We start from the raw sequence: 21,749 nt of genomic DNA, 5'->3' as shown, positions 1-21,749 counted from the left end.
TATCTCTAGTTTTTTCTCCTTCCCTCCCTTCCTTTCTTTTTTTTTTTTTTCTGCAAAAAGCTTTATTGTTTCCATTTGGTCCAAGGCTTGGGAGGGGTCCAGGGTGGTTAAAAAGCTGCCTAGTGGCTGCAGAGAGGGGCTTCAGGCAGAAGCTCTGACACCAGAAGGGCTCCTCAAAGGCCACTGGGCTTCAGAGGCTCCTAGTCGTGCTTGAGGGTAAGCCTTTTGAAGAGATATTGGCCCAGCCCAGCCTGGGGACCAGCCAGCCTGGGGAGATTAGTCAGGTGGTCGCCATCTTCTTGATGAGCTTCACCTGCTCCTCCAGGAAGCAGCTCTCCCGGAAGTCACAGAGGTGGGGGTCTGTGCGGGCAGAACCCAGGGCGTGCAGGTCCACAAGGACCTGGTTCAGGTTCTTCTCCCTGAGCACGGCGGCTTCCATAGCGTCCTGGGTTTTACCCCACTCATCTTGAGATAGCTTCGGCCGCTGTGCTGGTTTTGCATTTTCAAGAGACACTCGGCGCCCTCACGATTCTCCTCAGCCAATTCACAGAAAAAGTGACCCATGCCCTCCAGAGCCACATCATCACTACCAGAGAGAGGTAGGTGTAAGAGGCCTGCAGATGCATGTTGACCAGGCAGTTGACGGTAGCCTCCACCTTGGTGGAATAATTCTGACGAATCCGGGAGCTCATGATTGATCGGTAATAAGGAGTTAAGCTCAAAAAATGGTGTTGGCTGGTCCCGGTGGCCGAGGATAGCTGAGTGGCTGATTGTGAAGGTTGTGACTGGAAAAAAGGATGGGGGGTGGTCAGAGTTTGGAGCAAGGGGCATCCCTGCATCTGTTCCATCCGAACACTGTTGAAGTAAGAGACAGATCTGAGGGACCGCCGAGCGCACTGCCAATATCTCTTATTTTCTTGTGAAGATGATTTTGTTTAGGGACTTCCCTGGCGGTCCAGTGGGTAGGACTCTGCACTCCCAATGCAGGGGGCCCAGTTTCGATCCCTGGTCAGGGAACTAGTTCCCGCATGCATGCCACAACTAAGAGCCTGCGTGCCACAACTAAAGATGCGGCCTGCCACAGCTAAGACCTGGTGCAGCCGAAATAAATTAATTAATTAATATTTTTTAGAAAAAAGATGATTTTGTTTGGCCTGAGGCGTCCCAGCACTGGAGCTTACAGGCTGTTGGGTGGGGCCAGGTCTCGGTGCCATGGCCGCAAAATGTCTGCCTCCAGACAGAGTTCACGTCCCTGCTATGTCCACCACCAGCTTTTATGACCCCAGAGAAAGCCATAGCCACCCCCGCCCCCCGCCTCCCCAGGAGACCCTACAAGACCAGCAGGTAGGTCTGGCCCCGACTTCTGTGGAGTCACTGCTTTTGCCCGGGGACCCGGTGCGTGCAGGACCTTGTGCACACCCTCCAAGCGTGGAGTCTCTGTTTTCCCCAGTCGTGTGGCGCTCCTGCAATCAAGCCCTGCTGCCCTTCAAAGCCAAATGCTCTGGGGGCTCTTCCTCCCGATGCCAGATCCCTAGGCTGGGGAGCCTGGCGCGGGGCTCGGAGCTCTCACTCCTGTGAGAGAACTTCTGTGATATAATTACTCTCCAGTTTGTGGGTCGCCCACCCGGGTGGTTATGGGATTTGATTATATTGTGAGTGCGCCACTCCTACCGTCTCGTGGTTTCTTCTTTATGTCTTTGGATGTAGAATATCTTTTTTTGGTAGATTCCAGTCTTTTTTTATCGATGGTTGTTCAGCAGTTAGTTGTGATTCTGGTGTGCTCGTGAGAGGAGGTGAGCTCAAGGTCCTCCTACTCGCCGCCACCTTGTCTCTGTCCTTGAAGATGATTTTGTCTATTTCTATTTTAGTGATTTGACAAGGGCTCCATTGAGATGAGGTCATATTCTGATGCTTTTCCACTGATGGCCAGTGATTTTCCTTTAACTCTAGTTTTGCTCTCCCTGCTGTGCTAATGAAAGCCGCCTGAGAAAGGGTCTGGAAGCCTCTATGTACAAGAGGAGTTTGCTCAGTCCCCCTTTTTCTCAGGATACCCTTCCCAGTTTTCACTGACTGATCTCATTCCTCCACAAGATGTGTCCTGGAGCAAACTATGTGCACATAAGCAGCACCTTGCTGTTTTCATTTAACAATTAATAAATATTTCCATTCCAACATGGTTCATATAGATGGACCTCATTCTTCTCAACAATTATATGTGCCTTGCTCAGAAAGGCATTTCTCACTCTAAAATTATAAAAATGTTGTTCATGCTTCTTACAGTTCTTTTAATGATTTAATCACCACACAATATATTGATTCATATGGAATTAATTTTGACGTATGGAGTTATCTATTTTCCAAAAGAGTCATTCTCTGATTTTGATAGTGGCCCCTCCTTTTTATTCTCCTAATGACCATATTTTTCAATAGAACTTATACGTATTAGGTGAAAGTACTGCTTTCTACTAATTACCCCACCTAAACCCAAGATAAAGTGAGATGTGGATGCCCTTGGTAATTTATTCTATTACTCTGGTCCTTGGTGTCCTCAGCTGAAGAAGAAGAGGAGTTAGATTAGATGGCCTTGAGTGATCCTTCTCGTTGTACAGGCAGAATGTGACTGGGGAAAGATTTCATGACCTCATTCTGTGAAGGTATAAATTACATAATAACCCAAGACAGTGCTTTCACATAGTATCTTCCCCCTTCCCTTACAAGCACAGTGAGTGCATACTGAAAGCCTGCAGAATGCACTGACTGGCAAGTTCAGTGCTCTAGGCTAGCTGGACTGGGCCTAGCTATATGACAGGGGATTTGCCTGGTTCCTCTCTCAATGACTAACTTCCTGCTCCTGATCACTACCTACCAAGAAAGGGAATGATTCTGGACAGGCTCCTTGTGCCTATTTTTAAGAACAACCTGGCTTTTAATTAATGTAGTGCCACAGTGTTTGTTACTGTTTGCCTTATCAATGTGGCTCTCTTGAGTCTTAAGCTCTGAAAGTTAAGAAACCGTCAGGGGTGAAGGATCAGGATCCCCATGCCTACTATAAGCCAGACTCAGTTCTACTCCTCTCTCTGCCTTCATCCTGTGTTGGGGCCTTGAGCACTTCCATTCCCTATTCTGGGCCTTAAATGCCACACATTTGCTGCAATTCTCCCTTTTGTACTTCACCCAGTTTTAAACATAACAAGTAAAGAGAGTGCTTTCCTTGCACACTTAAAACGAGTTATTTTATCATGTGAAACAAAGAAAGCATCCCTTTTCCTTCTGCTCTTTGTCTTGCTTCTTCTTGTGAGGGTAACAGTCCTACGCTTCCAGAACTGGTTTCCAAGCAGATGCACAGTTGCCCTGTGTGTGGGATATTCAGGTTGGAAGCCAGCAGACAGTACAGTGCTTCTTTGTAGACAGATGGGGATTAATTTCTAAGTTACACAAAGGCATTAATTTTTGTAAATCATGAGCAATCCATCCCATGGCATTTGAATAAGTTGACTTCAATTTGTTTAAAATAAAAAATAAACACACAGACAAATGCAAACAAGTGCAGATGCAGTCATCATCTTGCTGTTTAGCTGAGAAGCTGTTGGTTCCAGGGAAGTGTTCACCTAAGGAGACCTGTGTAATGGTTAAATAAGGGCCTGAACCATGGTTTCACCTAAATGTAAATCACTAATTGGCAGAGCAGAGGACTTTACAAACCAGACTGTAACTGAAATTGAGAAAGATGCTGTGATTCACTACAAAACAGCTCTCATTGAAATGAAGGCAGCAAGAAGAACAGTAGGTGACTAGAGTATTTCTAACTCCTAAAGGAGCACTGTCTTTATTTCTAAGTCCTAAGGGAGCAAGGGAGCCTTTATAGACAACACAGCCAGCAATTCATTTGAGAACCAGGGATGCCCTTGATTCACTTCAGGCAGTGAGATGAGAAACCTGGTAGAACTGTCTGCCCTGAGGCAGCAGGGTTACTGGGTGGAGGATTGGTGCTTCAGAAAAGGCATAGAGGGACCAGGGCATTCCCATATAGAGGTGGAGCCCACTACATAGTCCAGCTCCACACCTCTTCAGGGCTAATCTTATGTACCCATTCTCTCATCTGAAACACTGTATGGAACCTCACCACTGGCAGAAATCTGGCTAGGGTCAGAAAGTTCACATTCACTGCTCACCAGTGCCCCCTGCTGATAACCTCAAACTCTAGACACTCACATGTCTTGGCCACAGTTTCCAAAGAATCCCAAATAGATTGGCTTCTGGAACTGAGATGTTCCTCAGATTTTTCCACAGATGTCTGTAACTAAGAAACCCAAAATTAGGAAATAATTCACAGACTGTTGCCTTATTTTATTAACTTGGTGAACTGTCATTTAATGATAAAAAAGGGTAGTTAAAATATTGCTATTCTACACGAACAGAAGTCAATACAATATAATTATTAAACTTCTTAAAATGCAAGATGTTCTAATGCCTTGAAATGTGGCATACTTACCCTGTTAATGCTTTCTTTGATATGGGAAACGAAATTGTATAGAGTCTCACTAAAATAGGAGAGAAAAAAGAAAGTAAATCTTTGCGAAATATTGAAACAGTATGTAACAGAATTGATTCCATGAACATGGCTGGACTCTACCTAGTGCAGCATCAAAACGGTGCTTGATCCGAGTTGAAGACTCAACTCTGAGAAACCTTAGTGCCCAGATGGAAAAAAGGAGAACACTGACTTTTCCTGATCATTTCCAAAGCAAAACACATTTTTGTTTTTTAAAATTTACTCTACATGGATCTTAAATGAGTTTGCATTTTAGCAATTCAAGTGGTTACTACAGTAGAACAGACCAGCTTTCATTTTTATGGCAAACATGGCTTCAGAGGATAGTGACTTCTTTCTGATAGCCCAAAATTCCTGGATACGTCTTAGTCTAATGACTATTATTTTGACAGTAAGAATGAGATAATATAGAGACAGTTCTGGGAACAATATTAATTTCTAATGAAAAAGAAATTTTCACAATTATTCCTCAAATAAATATCCCTCTTTTGAAAAAAATCAGACAAGGGTCGTCATTAAAAATTTTTACAGATTTTTGTTTCTTTAATCTATACAAATGCAAATATCAATTTTTGAACCCCAATAGGACAACTCTTCATACCAAAGTCTTATGGATGCTCCAAAAGACTGACTTTATTTTTTTAATTTTTTTTTTATCTATGTATAGTATCATGTCATCTGCAAAGAGTGACAGTTTTACTTCTTTTCCAATTTGTATTCTTGTTATTTCTTTTTGTTCTCTGATTGCCGTGGCTAGGACTTCCAAAACTATGTTGAATAATAGTGGTGAGAGTGGGCATCCTTGTCTTGTTCCTGATCTTAGAGGAAATGCTTTCAGTTCTTCACCATTGAGAATGATGTTTGCTGTGGGTTTGTCATATATGGCCTTTATTATGTTGAGGTAGGTTCCCTCTATGCCCACTTTCTGGAGAGTTTTTGTCATAAATGGGTGTTGAATTTTGTCAAAAGCTTTTTCTGCATCTATTGAGATGATCATATGGTTTTTATTCTTCAATTTGTTAATATGGCATATTACATTGATTGATTTGCATATATTGAAGAATCCTTGCATCCCTGGGATAAATCCCACTTGATCATGGTGTATGATCCTTTTAATGTGTTGTTGGATTCTGTTTGCTAGTATTTTGTTGAGGATTTTTGCATCTATATTCATCAGTGATATTTGTCTGTAATTTTCTTTTTTTGTAGTATCTTTGTCTGGTTTTGGTATCAGGGTGAAGGTGGCCTCATAGAATGAGTTTGGGAGTGTTCCTTCCTCTGCAATGTTTTGGAAGAGTTTGAGGAGGATGGGTGTTAGCTCTTTTCTAAATGTTTGATAGAATTCACCCGTGAAGCCATCTGGTCCTGAACTTTTGTTTGTTGGAAGATTTTTAATCACAGTTTCAATTTCATTACTTGTGATTGGTCTGTTCATATTTTCTGCTTCTTCCTGGTTCAGTCTTGGAAGGTTATACCTTTCTAAGAATTTGTCCATTTCTTCCAGGTTGTCCATTTTGTTGGCAGAGAGTTGCTTGTAGTAGTCTCTTATGATGCTTTGTATTTCTGCAGTGTCTGTTGTAACTTCTCCTTTTTCATTTCTGATTTTATTGATTTGAGTCCTCTCCCTCTTTTTTTTGATGAGTCTGGCTAAACGTTTATCAATTTTGTTTATCTTCTCAAAGAACCAGCTTTTAGTTTTATTGAGTCTTTGTTATTGTTTTCTTTGTTTCTATTTCATTTATTTCTGCTCTGATCTTTATAATTTCTTTCCTTCTGCTAACTTTGGGTTTTGTTTGTTCTTCTTTCTCTAGTTCCTTTAGGTGTAAGGTTAGATTGTTTATTTGAGATTTTTTTGTTTCCTTTTTAAAATTTATTTATTTATTTATTTATTTTAGGCTGTGTTGGGTCTTCGTTGCTGTGCGCAGGCTTTCTCTAGTTGTGGCAGCCGGGGGCTACTCTTCGTTGTAGTACATGGGCTTCTCATTGCAGTGGCTTCTCTTGTTGTTGAGCATGGGCTCTAGGTGCACGGGCTTCAGTAGCTGTGGCATGCAGGCTCAGTAGTTGTGGCTTGCAGGCTCTAGAGCGCAGGCTCAGTAATTGTGGTGCACAGGCTTAGTTGCTCCACGGCATGTGGGATCTTCCTGGACCAGGGCTGGAACCCGTGTCCCCTGCATTGGCAGGTGGATTCTTAACCACTGCGCTACCAGGGAAGTCCCTCTTGTTTCTTGAGGTAGGATTGTATTGCTGTAAACTTCCCTCTTAGAACTGCTTTTGCTGCATCCCATAGGTTTTGGATCGTCGTGTTTTCGTTGTCATTTGTCTCTAGGTATTTTTTGATTTCCTCTTTGATTTTTTTCAGTGATCTCTTGGTTATTTAGTAATGTATTGTTTAGCCTCCATGTGTTTGTGTTTTTTACGTTTTTTTCCCTGTAATTTATTTCTAAGCTCATAGCGTTGTGGTCAGAAAAGATGCTTGATATGATTTCAATTTTCTTAAATTTACTGAGGCTTGATTTGTGACCCAAGATGTGATCTATTCTGGAGAATGTTCCATGTGCACTTGAGAGGAAAGTGTAATCTGCTGTTTTGGGATGGAATGTCCTATAAATATCAATTAAATCTATCTGGTATTGTGTCATTTAAAGCTTGTGTTTCCTTATTAATTTTCTGTCTGGATGACCTGTCCATTGGTGTAAGTGAGGTGTTAAAGTGCCCCCCTATTATCGTGTTACTGTCAATTTCCTTTTTTATAGCTGTTAGCAGTTGCCTTATGTATTGAGGTGCTCCTATGTTGGGTGCATATATATTTATAATTGTCATATCTTCTTCTTGGATTGATCCCTAGATCATTACGTAGTGTCCTTCCTTGTCTCTTGTAACATTCTTTATTTTAAAGTCTATTTTATCTGATATGAGTATTGCTACTCCAGCTTTCTTTTGATTTCCATTTGCATGGAATATCTTTTTCCATCCCCTCGCTTTCAGTCTGAATGTGTCCCTAGGTCTGAAGTGGGTCTCTTGTAGACAGCATATATATGGGTCTTGTTTTTGTATCCATTCAGCAAGCCTGTGTCTTTTGGTTGGAGCATTTAATCCATTCACGTTTAGGGTAATTATCGATATGTATGTTCCTATTACCATTTTCTTAATTGTTTTGGGTTTGTTTTTGTAGGTCCTTTTATTCTCTTGTGTTTCCCACTTAGAGAAATTCCTTTAGTATTTGTTGTAGAGCTGGTTTGGTGGTGCTGAATTCTCTTAGCTTTTGCTCGTCTGTAAAGCTTTTGATTTCTCCATCGAATCTGAATGAGATCCTTGCCAGGTAGAGTAATCTTGGTTGTAGGTTCTTCCCTTTCATCATTTTAAATATATCATGCCACTCCCTTCCGGCTTGTAGAGTTTCTGCTGAGAAATCAGCTGTTAACCTTATGGAAGTTCCCTTGTATGTTATTTGTCATTTTTTCCCTTGTTGCTTTTAATAATTTTTCTTTGTCTTTAATTTTTGTCAGTTTGATTACTATGTGTCTTAGCATGTTTCTCCTTGGGTTTATCCTGCCTGGGACTCTCTGCGCATCCTGGACTTGGGTGGCTATTTCCTTTCCCATGTTAGGGAAGTTTTTGACCATAATCTCTTCAAATATTTTCTTGGGTCCTTTCTCTCTCTTTTCTCCTCCTGGGACCCCTGTAATGTGAATGTTGGTGCACTTAATGTTGTCCCAGAGGTCTTTTAGGCTGTCTTCATTTCTTTTCATTCTTTTTTCTTTATTCTGTTTCATGGCAGTGAATTCCACCCATTCTGTCTTCCAGGTCACTTATCCATTCTTCTGCCTCAGTTATTCTGCTATTGATTCCTTCTAGTGTATTTTTCATTTCAGTTATTGTATTGTTCATCTCTGTTTGTTTGTTCTTTAATTCTTCTAGGTGTTTGTTCTTTAATTCTTCTAGATCTTTGTTAAATGTTTCTTGCATCTTCTCGATCCTTGCCTCCATTCTTTTCCTGAGGTCCTGGATCATCTTCACTATCATTATTCTGAATTCTTTTTCTGGAAGGTTGCCTATCTCCACTTCATTTCGTTGTTTTTCTGGAGTTTTATCTTGTTCCTTCATCTGGTACATAGTCCTCTGCCTTTTCATTTTGTCTGTCTTTCTGTGAATGTGGCTTTCATTCCACAGGCTGCAGGATTGTCCAAAAGACTGACTTTAAAAGAAGAATTTGATAGAATCATTTGGAAATCTACAAACCTTATGGTTTTATGAATAAGATTAAGACATTACCTGAAAACAATAAAAATATTAAAATGAAAACAAATTAATGAATTAAGGATGAGAACAGAATGCTATTAAAGTATAAAAGCAGAGACTAAGAAAGGGAACTTATAAATTAAAAATAGCAGAAATTAAACAAATTGAATAACTAGAAGATACAGTATGGAAATATGATGGAAAATAGAACAAAAGATAAAGAGATGAAAAATAAGTAGGTAGAAAAAAAAAAAATTAGAGGATCAATGCAGGAGATTCAATGCATGCCCAAAATTGGAGATCCAGGAAAAAAGAAGAGTGAAAAGGAGGTTTTCAAAGATATAATAAAAGAAAAATTCCCAAAACCAAAAGACGCAAGTTATAGGTCAAAAGTAATTCCCCAATGCCCAGGGCTATGACGAGCCATATCAAACCACATTGCTGTAAAATTTCCAAACTCTAAGGATAGTGAGAAGATCCTAAAAATTTCCAGAAATAAAAAAGCAAGTGACATACACAGGATCAGGAATCAGAATGGCAGCAGACCTCTTAAAAGCACACAGAAAGCTATAAGGCAATGGAGCAATGCTTTAGAAATTTTGAACAAAAAGAACTTCCAGTCTTGTAGAAGGATATAGCTGTGCCAGTTGCTTGTAGTCATCATCTGTTCTGAGTGGTCAGTACTCAAGTTGGGTTTTTTTTTTTTTAATTACTTTATTGAGGTATGGATTAACACACAAAAAGCTGTACATATTTAATGTATACAAGTTTGGAGATAAGTATACAACTGTGAAACCATCTCCACAATCTATGCCATAAATATATCCATCGCCTCCAAAAGTTTCCTTCCACCCTCTTTATTTATTAGTAGTAGGGATAAGAACACTTTAAAAAGATCTACCCTCTTACCAAATTTTAAAGTATACAACAGAGCATTGTCATGTATAGGCACTATGCTGTACAGGTCTCTAGGATTTATTCATCTTGTATAAACTGAAACTTTGTACCCTTTGACTAATTCCGCCTGTTTCCCCCACAACTCCCCCACCAACAACCACCATTATACTCTCTGCTCCTATGAGTTTTATTATTTTACACTCCTCATATAAGTGGTAGCATATAGTTAGTATTTGTCCTTCTATGTCTGGCTTATTTCATTTAGCATAATGTCCTCCAGGTTCATTCATGTTGTCACAACTGGAAGGATTTCCTTCTTTTTTAAGGCTGAAGAATATTTCATTGTATGTACATACCACATTTTCTTTTCCATTCATCCATTGATAGATATTTAGGTTATTTCCATGTCTTGGCTATTGTAAATAATGCTGCAATGAACATGAGAGTGCAGATATCTCTTCAAGATCCTGATTTCAATTCCTTTGAGTATATACTTAGAAGTGGAATTGCTGGATCATATGGTAGTTCTATTTATAATTTTTTGTGGAACCTCCATACTGTTTTCTAAAGTGGCGGCACCAGGGAATTCCCTGGCAGTCCAGTGGTTAGGACTCTGCGCTTTCACTGCCGAGGACGCAGGTTTGATCCCTGGTCAGGGAACTGAGGTCCTGTAAGCCACGCAGTATGGCCAAAAAAAATTTTTTTCTTTTAAATTAGAAAAAATAAAGTGGCTGCACCAATTTCCACTCCCACCAACAGTGTACAAGAGTTCCCTTTTCTCCATATACTTGCCAGCATTTGTTATTAATTTTTTTAATGATAGCCATTCTGACAGGTGTGAGATGATATCTAATTGTGGTTTTGATAAGCATTTCCCTGATAATTAGCAAAGTTGAGCACTTTTCATATACCTGATGGCCATTAGTATGTCTTCTTTGGAGAACTATCTATTCAATTCTTTTGCTTGTCTTTTAATCAGGATATTTTGTTTTTTTGTTTTTGTTTGTTTGTTTGTTTTTGCTATTGGGTTGTAGGTGTTCCTTATATGTTTTATATTAACCCTTTATCAGATATATGGTTTGCAAATATTTTCTATCCCATGGGTTGCCTTTTCATTTTCTTTTTTTTCTTTTTTTCTTTTGGCTGCATCGGGTCTTCATTGCTGCACGTGGGCTTTCTCTAGTTGCGGTGAGCCAGGGCTACTCTTCGTTGAGGTGCATGGGCTTCTCATTGTGGTGGCTTCTCTTGTTGCAGAGCATGGGCTCTAGGTGTGTGGGCTTCAGTAGTTGTGGCACGTGGGCTCAGTAGTTGTGGCTTGCGCGCTCTAGAGCGCGGGCTCAGTAGTTGTGGCACACGGGCTTAGTTGCTCCGCAGCATGTGGGATCTTCCCAGACCAGGGATCAAACCCGAGTCCCCTGCATTGGCAGGCAGATTCTTAATCACTGTGCCACCAGGAAAGTCTGCCTTTTCATTTTCTTTGTTTCGTTTGCTGTGCAGAAACTTTTTACAGTTGACCCTTAAACAACATAGGTTTGATATTCATGGGTCCACTTATATGCAGATTTTTTTCAATAAATATAGTTGGCCCTCTGTGTTCGAGGGTTTTGCATGTGCAGATTCATGCAACCATGGACAGAAATTTCCATCTGCAGTTGGTTGAGTTTGTGGATTCAAAACCTGAAGATATAGAGGGCTGACTATGGGACTTGAGCATCAGTGGATTTTGGTATGTGTAGGGTCTCCTGGAACCAATCTCCTTTGGATACTGAGGGACGCCTGTAGTTTGATGTAATCCCACTTGTCTATTTTTCCTTTTGTTGCCTGTGCTTTTGGTGTCACATCCAAGACATCATTGCCAGGACCAACATCAAGAAGCTTTTTCCCTATGTTTTCTTCTAGGTGTTCTACGGTTTCAAGTCTCATGTTTAAGTCTTTAATCCATTTTGAGTTGACTTTTGTGTATGGTATTAAGATAAGGGTCCTTTTCCATTCTTTTGCATAAGGACACAGTTTTCCCAACATCATTTGTTGAAAAGATTATCATTATCTCATTGTGTGTTCTTGGCATGTCTCATGCTGTATTAAACATTTAAAACATAACCCCCAAATGGTCCATATAATAGAATACAGTGCAACCACAGAAATGATTTTGTAGATGAAACAGAAATATAATCATTTAACATTATTAAATTTAAAAAACAGATTGCAAAATAGTCCATAGGAAACAATCCCATTTTTATTTTTGAAAATACACAAAAATAGGGCTTCCCTGGTGGTGCAGTGGTTAAGAATCCGCAGGCCAATGCAGGGGACATGGGTTCAAGCCCTGGTCCGGGAAGATCCCACATGCAGCAGAGCAACTAAGCTCGTGCGCCACAACTATTGAGCCTGCACTCTAGAGCCCGCGAGCCACAACTACTGAAGCCCGTGCGCCTAGAGCCCATGCTGCACAACAAGAGAAGCCACTGCAATGAGAAGCCCGTGCACCGCAACGAAGAGTAGCCCCTGCTCGCCGCAACTAGAGAAAGCCCGCACACAGCAACAAAGACCCAACGCAGCCAAAAATAATAAATAAATAAATAAATTTAAAAAGAAAGAAAGAAAATACTCAGAAATAGAGCAGAGTTACATAAAACAGTGTTAGTGGTGGTTCACAGAGTAAGCTGATTCAGAGGCAGACTTGAAAATCTGACAGACCCAAGATCTCTGCCCAAAACTCCCACTCAGTTTAGATGTGCTCCCTTGGATGGAGTCTTTCCTGACGCCCCCAGTCAGAGCTGGAAGCCTGTCCTCAGGACTCCCAAAGCATTCGATGAAACCTCTACTACAGAATCTACAAATTTATACTTAGAGTGAAAAGTCTAGATTCTTTATTTTAGTTTGTTCTGCATCTGACCCTCTTTCCTGTTTGAGGAGTTCCTCAGGTTAGGGATCTTGGGGAGGAGCAGAGTCTCTTTCCTTCTCTTGAGGCTGAGGGTGCCAGAGGCTTGCTTTCTGAGCTTTTCCTGAACCCTGGGCTCTCCCCTCACACATGCCTTGCCAGACTGGGAGTCAGGAGAAAAAGACTGTGAGCTCTCTTTTCTGGTTGCTGTGGCAATAGTAGTAGAAAGATGGAGCGCCATGGGACTGATAAAAGTGTCCAGGACTCGGGACTTCCCTGGTGATCCAGTGGTTAAGACTTCGCCTTCCAGTGCAGGGGGTGCAGGTTCGATCCCTGGTCAGGGAGCTAAGATCCCACATGCCTCGCAGCCAAAAAACAATAAAACAATCACCGAAAAAAACCCCAAAAACATAAAACAGAAGCAATTTTGTAACAAATTCAATAAAGATCTTAAAAAGGGACCACATCAAAAAAAAAAAAGAAAGAAAGAAAAGTGTCCAGGAGTACACTGACTACAATGCAGGGAAAGGTCTAGTGCACTCTGGGCAGGGGTTAGTTGGCAGCAGAATCTGCCCCGGACTAATTTTGAGACTTTGTTTGGGAAGTTGTCCATGGCAGGTAGTTGTTGGCAATTGTACGACTGTGGCAGAAACTTAAATTGGCCTCATTTTCTTCCTTGGAAATTAGATTCCTGATCCTCACCCACCATGCACTGCCACCCAGATAGATGACATTCCCTGACTCCCTTGCATCTAGGTGTGGCCATGTGAGTAAATTTTAGCCACTGTGAGATATAAGCAAAAGTGTTGCATGCAACTTCTAAGAAGAATCCTAGGGAATTCCCTGGCAGTCCAGTGGTTAGGACTCTGTGCTTTCACTGCCGTGGGCCTGGGTTCAATCCCTGGTCGGGGAACTGAGATCCTGCAAGCTACATGGCGTGGCCAAGAAAAAAAAAAAGAATCCTAAAGGGATGGGAAGATACCCTTCTTCCTTCGCTCATCCATCAGCTGTCTGGAACTCTGATGTAACAGCTGGAATTCCAGCAGCCTCCAAGCACTGTGAGGATGGCGGGGGCAGGGGGCAGTCATACTTTAGGGATGGCAGACAACACTGCTGGAAGGAGCCAGATCCTTGAGGTCCATGGAGCCATCATTCTAGCCCTGGACCACACACTTCAGGATGATTCTTGCATTAAAGAAAAATAAACATCTTTTAAAAACTTCTATTATTATAATGAGAATGAGTGTATATACGTCAATGCAGCTGAACATAATCTTAACTAATAAAATGAACCACCCAATATCTTTTAATAACTTTTAACACTTTAAAAAATTTAAATTAACATATGAAATTAATTTGTATGTGTGTGTGTGTGTGTGTACACAGTTCTATGAGTTTTAACACAAAATTAGGATTCATGTAACCACCATCACAACCAGGATATAAGACAGTATCCAAAAAAAATCCTTCATGCTGTCTCTTTGTGGTAAAGTCCAGCCCACACCCATAACCCTTGGTAATCACTGATCTGATACCCATCCCTATAGTTTTGCTTTTCTCAGAGTGTCATTTAAATGGAATCATAGAGTATGTAACCTTTGTGATTTCTTTCGCTTAGCATAGTGCTCTTGAGATTCAACCATGTTGTTGTATAGCAATAGTTTATTCCTTTTCATTGCTGAGTAGTGTTCCATCGTATGGACATACCATAGTTTGTTTATCCATTCATACATCGAAGGACATTTGGGTTGTGCCCAGTTTTTGGTGATTATGAGCAAGGCTACTATAAACGTTATTGCATAGGCTTCTGTGTAAACATAAATTTTCATTTATCTAGGATAAATACCTAGGAGTAGAACTACAGAGGCATATAGTAAATTATGTTTAATTTTATAAGAAACTGTCCAACTTTTCCAAAGGGGCTGTATCATTTTGCATTTCCACCAGCAAGATTTCCATTTGGTCTATATCCTTGCTCGGCACTTGGTATTGTCAGTTTTTGTTTGTTTTAATTTTAGCCACGCTAACAGATAAGCAGTAATATCTCATTATGATTTCAATTTTTATTTCCAAAATGGCTAATGGTGTTGAGAAACTTTTCATGTATTTATTTGCCATCCATATGTTTTCTTTTTTAAAAAAAAAATTATTTATTTATTTTTGGTTGTGTTGGGTGTTTGTTGCTGCGTGCAGGCTTTCTCTAGTTGCAGTGAGTGGGGGCTACTCTTCCCTGCGGTGCGTGGGTTTCTCATTGCAGTGGCTTCTCTTGTTGCGGAGCACAGGCTCTAGGCATGTGGGCTTCAGTAGTTGTGGCACACAGGCTCAGTAGTTGTGACTCATGGGCTCTAGAGCACAGGCTCAGTAGTTGCAGCGCACGGGCTTAGTTGCTCCGTGGCATGCGGGATCTTCCCGGACCAGGGCTCGAATCCGTGTCCCCGGCATTGGCAGGTGGATTCTTAACCACTGCGCCACCAGGGAAGTCCCCATGGTTCGTTTTATAATCTATTTGTGGTCCTTAGGTTATTCATTGGTTATGAGACTGATCTGTTTTCTCAAATATGACTGATTAAAAAATAAGAATCTGGGTAATGGATATCCATTGTCTGGTGTGCCCAGCATCCAGCTCTAATGGGGAATTGCTTCTTTCTGCATCCACAAAGTGATTCTGGTGAGGACTTCCAGTCACAGCCCCCTCCCCTCACCCCCCCACAACCTAATAAACAAGCCCATCAGAAGCTTTCACTAGGATTTTCAAATTGTAACTAAGGGGTGAGAGTCTCTTTTTCTGTGTTAATAGGAAGCTGGTCTCTAGTAGGAGAGAATGAAGTATAGATGGAGAGAGAAGCACAGAAAAGAGACAGATTCTGATTTCATTTCATTCCCTGTCCTTCCCAGATTGGTTAAGAGAGCTAATATATCCTCCTTTTTGTCCAGGCTAGTTTGAGTTGGGTTTTTATTTGAGTCATAACAAATGCAATCTGAATGATTAAGGCTTCTTTTGAGATATCTTAACCTCATATGCCCTTTCTATACATTTGGGAAAACATGTACTTTCAAAACACAATATGTAAATCCATGTCTTATTGATTTGTAGCATCTCTTTATGTTTGAACTCTGTACCATGCCTTATCATTTTCCTCCTTCCAAATTTACAGTGGTATACTTTCTCTTTCTCATTTAAAAATTTCTCATTCCTCACCACATTTCTGATAAGCACTTATTGACAGAAAACAAGGAATCTAAAATCTTGGGGTTTGTTTTTGCCAGCATTTATTAAAATTATGATTTTTTGCTTAGCATTTAAATCAATATCGTAAGCTTGAAATTTTTTAAATAGAGAAGTGATTCTTCAGTGTCCTTATCATCTGTTCTCTCTATATAAATACTATTTATTTTTTGCCAGCCATCTTGTAAATAAACATTAACAGAAACTCATTTCTGAGAATTCCCTGGCGGTCCAGTGGTTAGGACTCCATGCTCTCACTGCCGAGGGCCTGGGTTCAATCCCTGGTCTGGGAACTAAGATCCCACAAGCCACATGGCCAAAAAAAAAAGAAACTCATGTCACTACAAAAAAAAGAAGGAAATGAAAAATGAAATAAAGAAAGGAAGGGAGGGAGGGAGGGAGGGAGGAAGGAAATATCAAGAAGGACTTAATGTTTCAAAAAAAGGTTTTTTTAGCTACAGAAATCTTGTTTGTTTGTTTATTTGTTTGGCTGCACTGGGTCTTAGTTGCAGTATGCTGGATCTTTTTTTTTAAGTTGCGGCATGTGGGATCTAGTTCCCCTACCAGGGATCAAACCCGGGCCCCCTGCATTGGGAGCATGGAGTCTTAGCCACTGGACCACCAGGGAAGTGCCTTAGCTACAGAAATCTTGATCAAACAAAATGTAATCCAAAAGCCAAGAGAACAAAAAAATTAAGACTAATTTATCTGAAGCAGTAAGATGAGAGGAGCCTGCTCATCTGCAGTACTCTACAATCGTTATGAGTCCTAGAGCCTAGATTCCTAGGGGAAAGAAGTCTGTCAGCATCTGGGAAATGTTTATTTATCAGCAGAATCAAACACTTCGTATAGAGCATTTTGCTTTGCTCACTAAAGGAATGTAAATATACAGTGGAAAAGATACTTAATCTTTTAAAGAATTCCTAATTTTAAAGAATTCCTAATCTAGAATTTTTAAAGAAATTCTGGCTCTTTCGACATGAAAGTACTAGTGGTGATGCTAAGTGATACATCTTTACTGTTACAGAAATAATAAAGTGTATTTCTGCTTGGGTGTTACGATTTCTATGATACCTAAAGATGTCCTGTTAATAACTTACTACCAAGAAATGAACAAGTTAATTTCCTCAGTGACTGCCACTTATTCATTTGCAAATTAATATAGTAGCCCTAATATTTGCTTATATATATACACACACATATATATGTAGCGAATAAGAATATGTATAAAATTTAGGGTATATCTTTAAAAATACCATTTCAAAGTGAGAAAATCAGCCTGAACTATGACTTAAGAATTCATGTGCTATATTCTTGACCCTAAAACAAATGTTAACTAATTTCCTAATTCTGATGATCTGGAAAAAAAAAAATTAAAGGGCAGAATTTTAGGCAGAATAAATATAACATTACTTGAATATTGCATTTCTCTGAGAAGTTCTTTAGCTTAATATTCAGAGAGACCAAAACTGTGGCAGCCATAAGTCACACTGACAAGAAAGCAAATAAAGAGTAATTATTAGATGAGCTATAAAGGCAAGAATGCTCTCATGCTGAAACTGAATTTTTCGACTACTGACATTCCATCTTCTGTTTCGCTCAGAAGAGAGGAGCTGTCTCATCCACTTGAAAGGTTTGTGTACCTGTCACATTTGTCTTTTGCACTTTTCTTTTTCTCCTCAAACTGTTCCAAGAGGCCTTTTGATTTTCCAACTGACAAAGGAAGAGGAAATAAGCCTCCATCTTTTGTATCTCTTCCAAACAGCTGGGGTTTTGTTTGGTACTTTGTGAAAATACTAGGTTCACTCTGTTCAGTGGAAAAAAAAAAAATCATAGCATTTCACACATAAAAATATTTATAACATGCACTATTATCAATACAAAGCAGAGTCACACTTAAGTGCAAACCATAAAATACAATATAGCATGTAGTATTTCCTTTTTATTTCATATGTACCAGAAAATTATATTAAAACAAAGCAACTCTTTTTACTAATATAATTTCTGCCTTACCAGACCAGAGGTATTTAAAATGTCAGCTAAAATGGCTTAAAATCAATTGCATAAATTTATAGGCAGCAACAGAAAATTATGCTGTCTTGAGATGATGTGTTAAAGTTTTTATATTAATAAGTTTAACTCAAATTGCTGTTGCTCAGTTGATGATGAACTAGACTTGTTGATAAATTTGACATGTGATGCAGGCATACGGTGAGCCATTTCCTGCATTCTGAGGCAAAACTTACTCTGGAACATTCAGGCAGTACATTTACTCCTTCATATCACTGGGTACCAATTTTTGTACTAAAATATTTATCTCAGATCATACCTTACTAACTTAAAGTATCGACCTAATCTTATTCATTAAGTCCCTATATGATGCAGTTAAGTCTGTGTATAAAGTTAAATCTGGTTCTACATCAAAATAAGTAAATATATAAAAATATTTCTGACTCACAAAAGAAGATAGGCTGGTCTCAAAAAATCAAGAGATTCTGTTCCTCATTCTGGCCCTTATTCATCAACTTAGGCCTCAATATCCTCATCTCCTTCTTCAAGGAGTTAAATGTCATGCAATATTTGGCACTCCCTAGCAGTAGTCAAAGTACTGGCACTATTCTAATATATTGTTTTAGTAATGGAAGAAAATGCAAATATAAACATGTTTTCCATTTCACGCTACCAAGTCAAATGAGTCACCAGTCAAGCACAAATCTATTTAGGACAGTAATCCTTAGAGATGTACAACTCTAAAATATAACCCAGCAGAATAAGTCTTCTTTACAGTTTATGTCCATAATGACTGTGAAACATGTGCAGAGAAATTCTGGAATTCAGACTTACATCCAGAGAATTCTGTTGTGACTGTTTTGGATGTCTCAGGTGGACACCAAAGTCCAAGGGTGTTGACGGGATCTCTGAACTTTCTGGACAGAACTGGGATCCAAAAAGGAACTGGGAATCACTGAGACTAGAGTAATCAGTCTGATTATTATTCCAGTTAGATGACTTAGTGGCCCTGAAATTAAGCAAGAAAATACAAGTATATCAAGTGGGCAAATGAAACCATAAATCAAAACTATTTTAGAATATTCTGGGCAGAATGCTAGCTTTTTTTGACCTCCTAGTTCCCTGCACACTGCCAGTACTACCTGTAAAGAAACAAGGAAATTTTGAATGCCAGACATTTCGATTACAACAACCTGGGAACAATCAGATGGAATTTCACACATTAAGGACTAACACCATTATTCCTTGTACTATAACATTATGGACTGTAACACCATTTTGGAGATCAAAGTTCACAAAATCTTTAGGGATTAAGAGAACATTATCTTTTAAAAGGTTGAATTTGTTCATCACTAAGGGAATAGATTAAAAATAAAATATGGCTTATGCATATAACTGATGCAGTAGTCAGAAGCAATAAGCTAGATTTACATATAACCATATGGATAAGTCTCAAAAATATAATTTTTGAGTGCAGAAAAAGTAAAAATTTAATGAACTCTCTCATACATTAATGTAATTTATAAGGCTACATCACACACACCAAACAAGTATGTAACTGAGTATGTAGAAGGTTAATTGGAAGGATACATATTAACTCTCCTAGATTTTGTTGTCTATAGGGAAGGAAAGGAGCAGGATTGGAGGGAGAGAAGGAGCTATAATACAACAAACACAAGATAGACCTAGATATGGACTGAATGTTTGTGTCCTCCCAAAGTTCATGTGTTGAAGCCCTAAGCTCTATTTTGACGGTTTTTGGAAATGGGGCCTTTAGAAGGTAATTAGGGTTTGATGAGGTGAGGAGAGCGGGACCCTCATGATGGGATTAGTGCCCTTTAAAAAAAAAAAAAAGAGGGTGGGGGTGGGGAGGGGGAATGGGGAGGTTAGTTTTTTAAATTTATTTACTTATTTATTTATTTATTTATTTATCTTTGGCTGTGTTGGGTCTTCGTCTCTGCACGAGGGCTTTCCCTAGTTGCGGCAAGCGGGGGCCACTCCTCATCGCGGTGCGCAGGCCTCTCACCATCGCAGCCTCTCTTGTTGCAGAGCACAGGCTCCAGACGCGCAGGCTCAGTAGCTGTGGCTCACAGGCCCAGTTGCTCTGCGGCACGTGGGATCCTCCCAGACCAGGGCCCGAACCCGTGTCCCCTGCATTGGCAGGCGGACTCTCAACCACTGCACCACCAGGGAAGCCCCTAGTGTCCTTTTAAGAAAGGACCAAAGAGCTTGCCCTCATTCCTTCTCTCTCCACCATGTGAGGACACAGAAAAAGGCAGCTGTCTGCAAGCCAAGAAGGGAGTCCTCACCCAAAACCAATCATGCTGGCATAGGGTTCTAGGACTTTCAATCTTCAGAACCGTGAGAAAATAAATTTCTGTTGTTTAAGCCATCCAGTTTATTGTACTCTGTTATGGCAGCCCAAGCAGACTAAAATAGGCCTCATCCAGACTGAAGAATATGATCAACTCAGGTTTGCACACAGAAAGATCCATTAAACATTGTGTTATTCCCTTTCACACTTCTGGTGTCTTATCCTTGCTTGTTCTAAATACTTCCAGCTGTGGACTTCCAACTTGCTTCCCATGGATACCTATGCCAGTCTAAATCTCACATATGAAGGGGATAATGATATTGATAATGATACAATCACACTTGAACACAGTGTACTAAGCCTACTACAGAGACAGCACAGAAGTGGACAGACAAGTAAAACATATAGTCTTCAAGTTTTTACTTGAAAGACAACTCAGTTACAATTTGTGTTACTTAATGCTGTTGTGTAACCCAAGAAAACATGCTTTTCATTAAAACACACACATGCAGATCATTCCTTTTCCAAATGTTAGATTTAAAATAGATAGCCTATAAGTACATATTCTAAGCTAAAGCTATCATTATTTATTAATACAAGGCAAAAAGAAACCCTACTTGTTCAGAACAGAGAAATTATTTTGACTCATAGAATCATTTTCTAAGATTAGCTAAGGTAATAGGCTGCACACATATAATATGGTTTGCATAATCACTGCTCAAAATAGCTAAATAGCTCTCTGTGACTCCCCTCTTAGGTCAAAGAGAATAATTAGCTGGGCTGGAAAAGAAACAGCTCTGTAAGCCTACAGAAGTCCTGTAGGATTTACATCTTAAAGTTATGATCTGGAATTAAGCATAGATTTTTTTTCCCCTACTCTGTATCAACTGTAAGCTCTTTTTTTCTTTTTAAGAAAAATAACAACAACAACAATGTTTTAGGTTTTTTGCTGTCTTTAGGAAGGTGTTAGGAAGAAAAGAAACTATCCAATGATAAAAGCATACCAAAACAATTGGAAATCCCTTAATATATACTACTTCTGGGGTACGCCCACCAAGTTAGCAATGGCAGGCCTACTATATGGCTAGTGGACACCAATCTAAGTACCTCAGTGGAGTAGTAGAGCAGGCAGTATCTCAATGAGCCCTGTCAACAGATGGAGTGGTTCTTGATTTCATGGTGCCTACAAATTGTACTACACAATTGAACACTTATCTGAACATTGTCTTGAGTTTGATCCTTGCTGTTTCAATAGCAATTGCTCCAAATGAGGTGAGAGTTTCCAGATGCTGGACCATGTCTAACTCTCATAGTCCCTAGGTCCAGTGCTGGACAGTCATTACTCAATTAACACACATAGCCATTGATACTGCTTTTATAATCAGAAAATAGGCAAAAGGAAAAAGACAAATATGGGAAGGTGCAGTGGTGACAAGAGAGGGGAAGAGAAAGGGAAGAAGCTATATCGGGTAACCCTATTAGTATAAACTAATAGGAAGGGGAGCCTGTTTCTATGAAATCAATGCAACTATAAGATCCTCTTAAGTATCAGAGTATATAACCAGAAAACTTACCCAGAGCCTGAGGGAATACTGAGCATCTCTTTGATATTCCAGATATTAAAATTCAT

At 39.8% G+C, this 21,749-nt stretch overlaps 2 protein-coding genes and 1 pseudogene across 2 annotated transcripts in view; 1 reads left to right on the top strand and 2 right to left on the bottom strand.

Annotated features, from left to right (window-relative positions):
- The window catches only part of C11H3orf62 (chromosome 11 C3orf62 homolog), a 49,030-nt gene that overhangs the window by 14,917 nt on the left and 12,364 nt on the right, over positions 1-21,749 (top strand). The gene's annotated exons all lie outside the window — the stretch shown is intronic.
- The window catches only part of IHO1 (interactor of HORMAD1 1), a 25,397-nt gene extending 3,648 nt beyond the window's left edge, over positions 1-21,749 (bottom strand). Inside the window, exons 1-5 of the mRNA XM_059939624.1 lie at positions 21,694-21,749; positions 18,640-18,814; positions 17,439-17,602; positions 4,493-4,541; positions 4,213-4,300 (exon numbers count right to left, since the gene is read on the bottom strand). Coding sequence (XP_059795607.1) covers positions 4,213-4,300; positions 4,493-4,541; positions 17,439-17,602; positions 18,640-18,814; positions 21,694-21,749 — 532 coding nt within the window. The remainder of the gene's footprint in view (positions 1-4,212; positions 4,301-4,492; positions 4,542-17,438; positions 17,603-18,639; positions 18,815-21,693) is intronic.
- On the bottom strand, positions 201-692 carry LOC132374130 (ferritin light chain-like; annotated as a pseudogene).

The sequence above is a fragment of the Balaenoptera ricei genome, chromosome 11 (genome assembly GCF_028023285.1).
Source record: "Balaenoptera ricei isolate mBalRic1 chromosome 11, mBalRic1.hap2, whole genome shotgun sequence".
Classification (NCBI taxonomy): Eukaryota; Metazoa; Chordata; class Mammalia; order Artiodactyla; family Balaenopteridae; genus Balaenoptera; species Balaenoptera ricei.
This window is presented reverse-complemented; position numbering and strand designations above follow the sequence as displayed.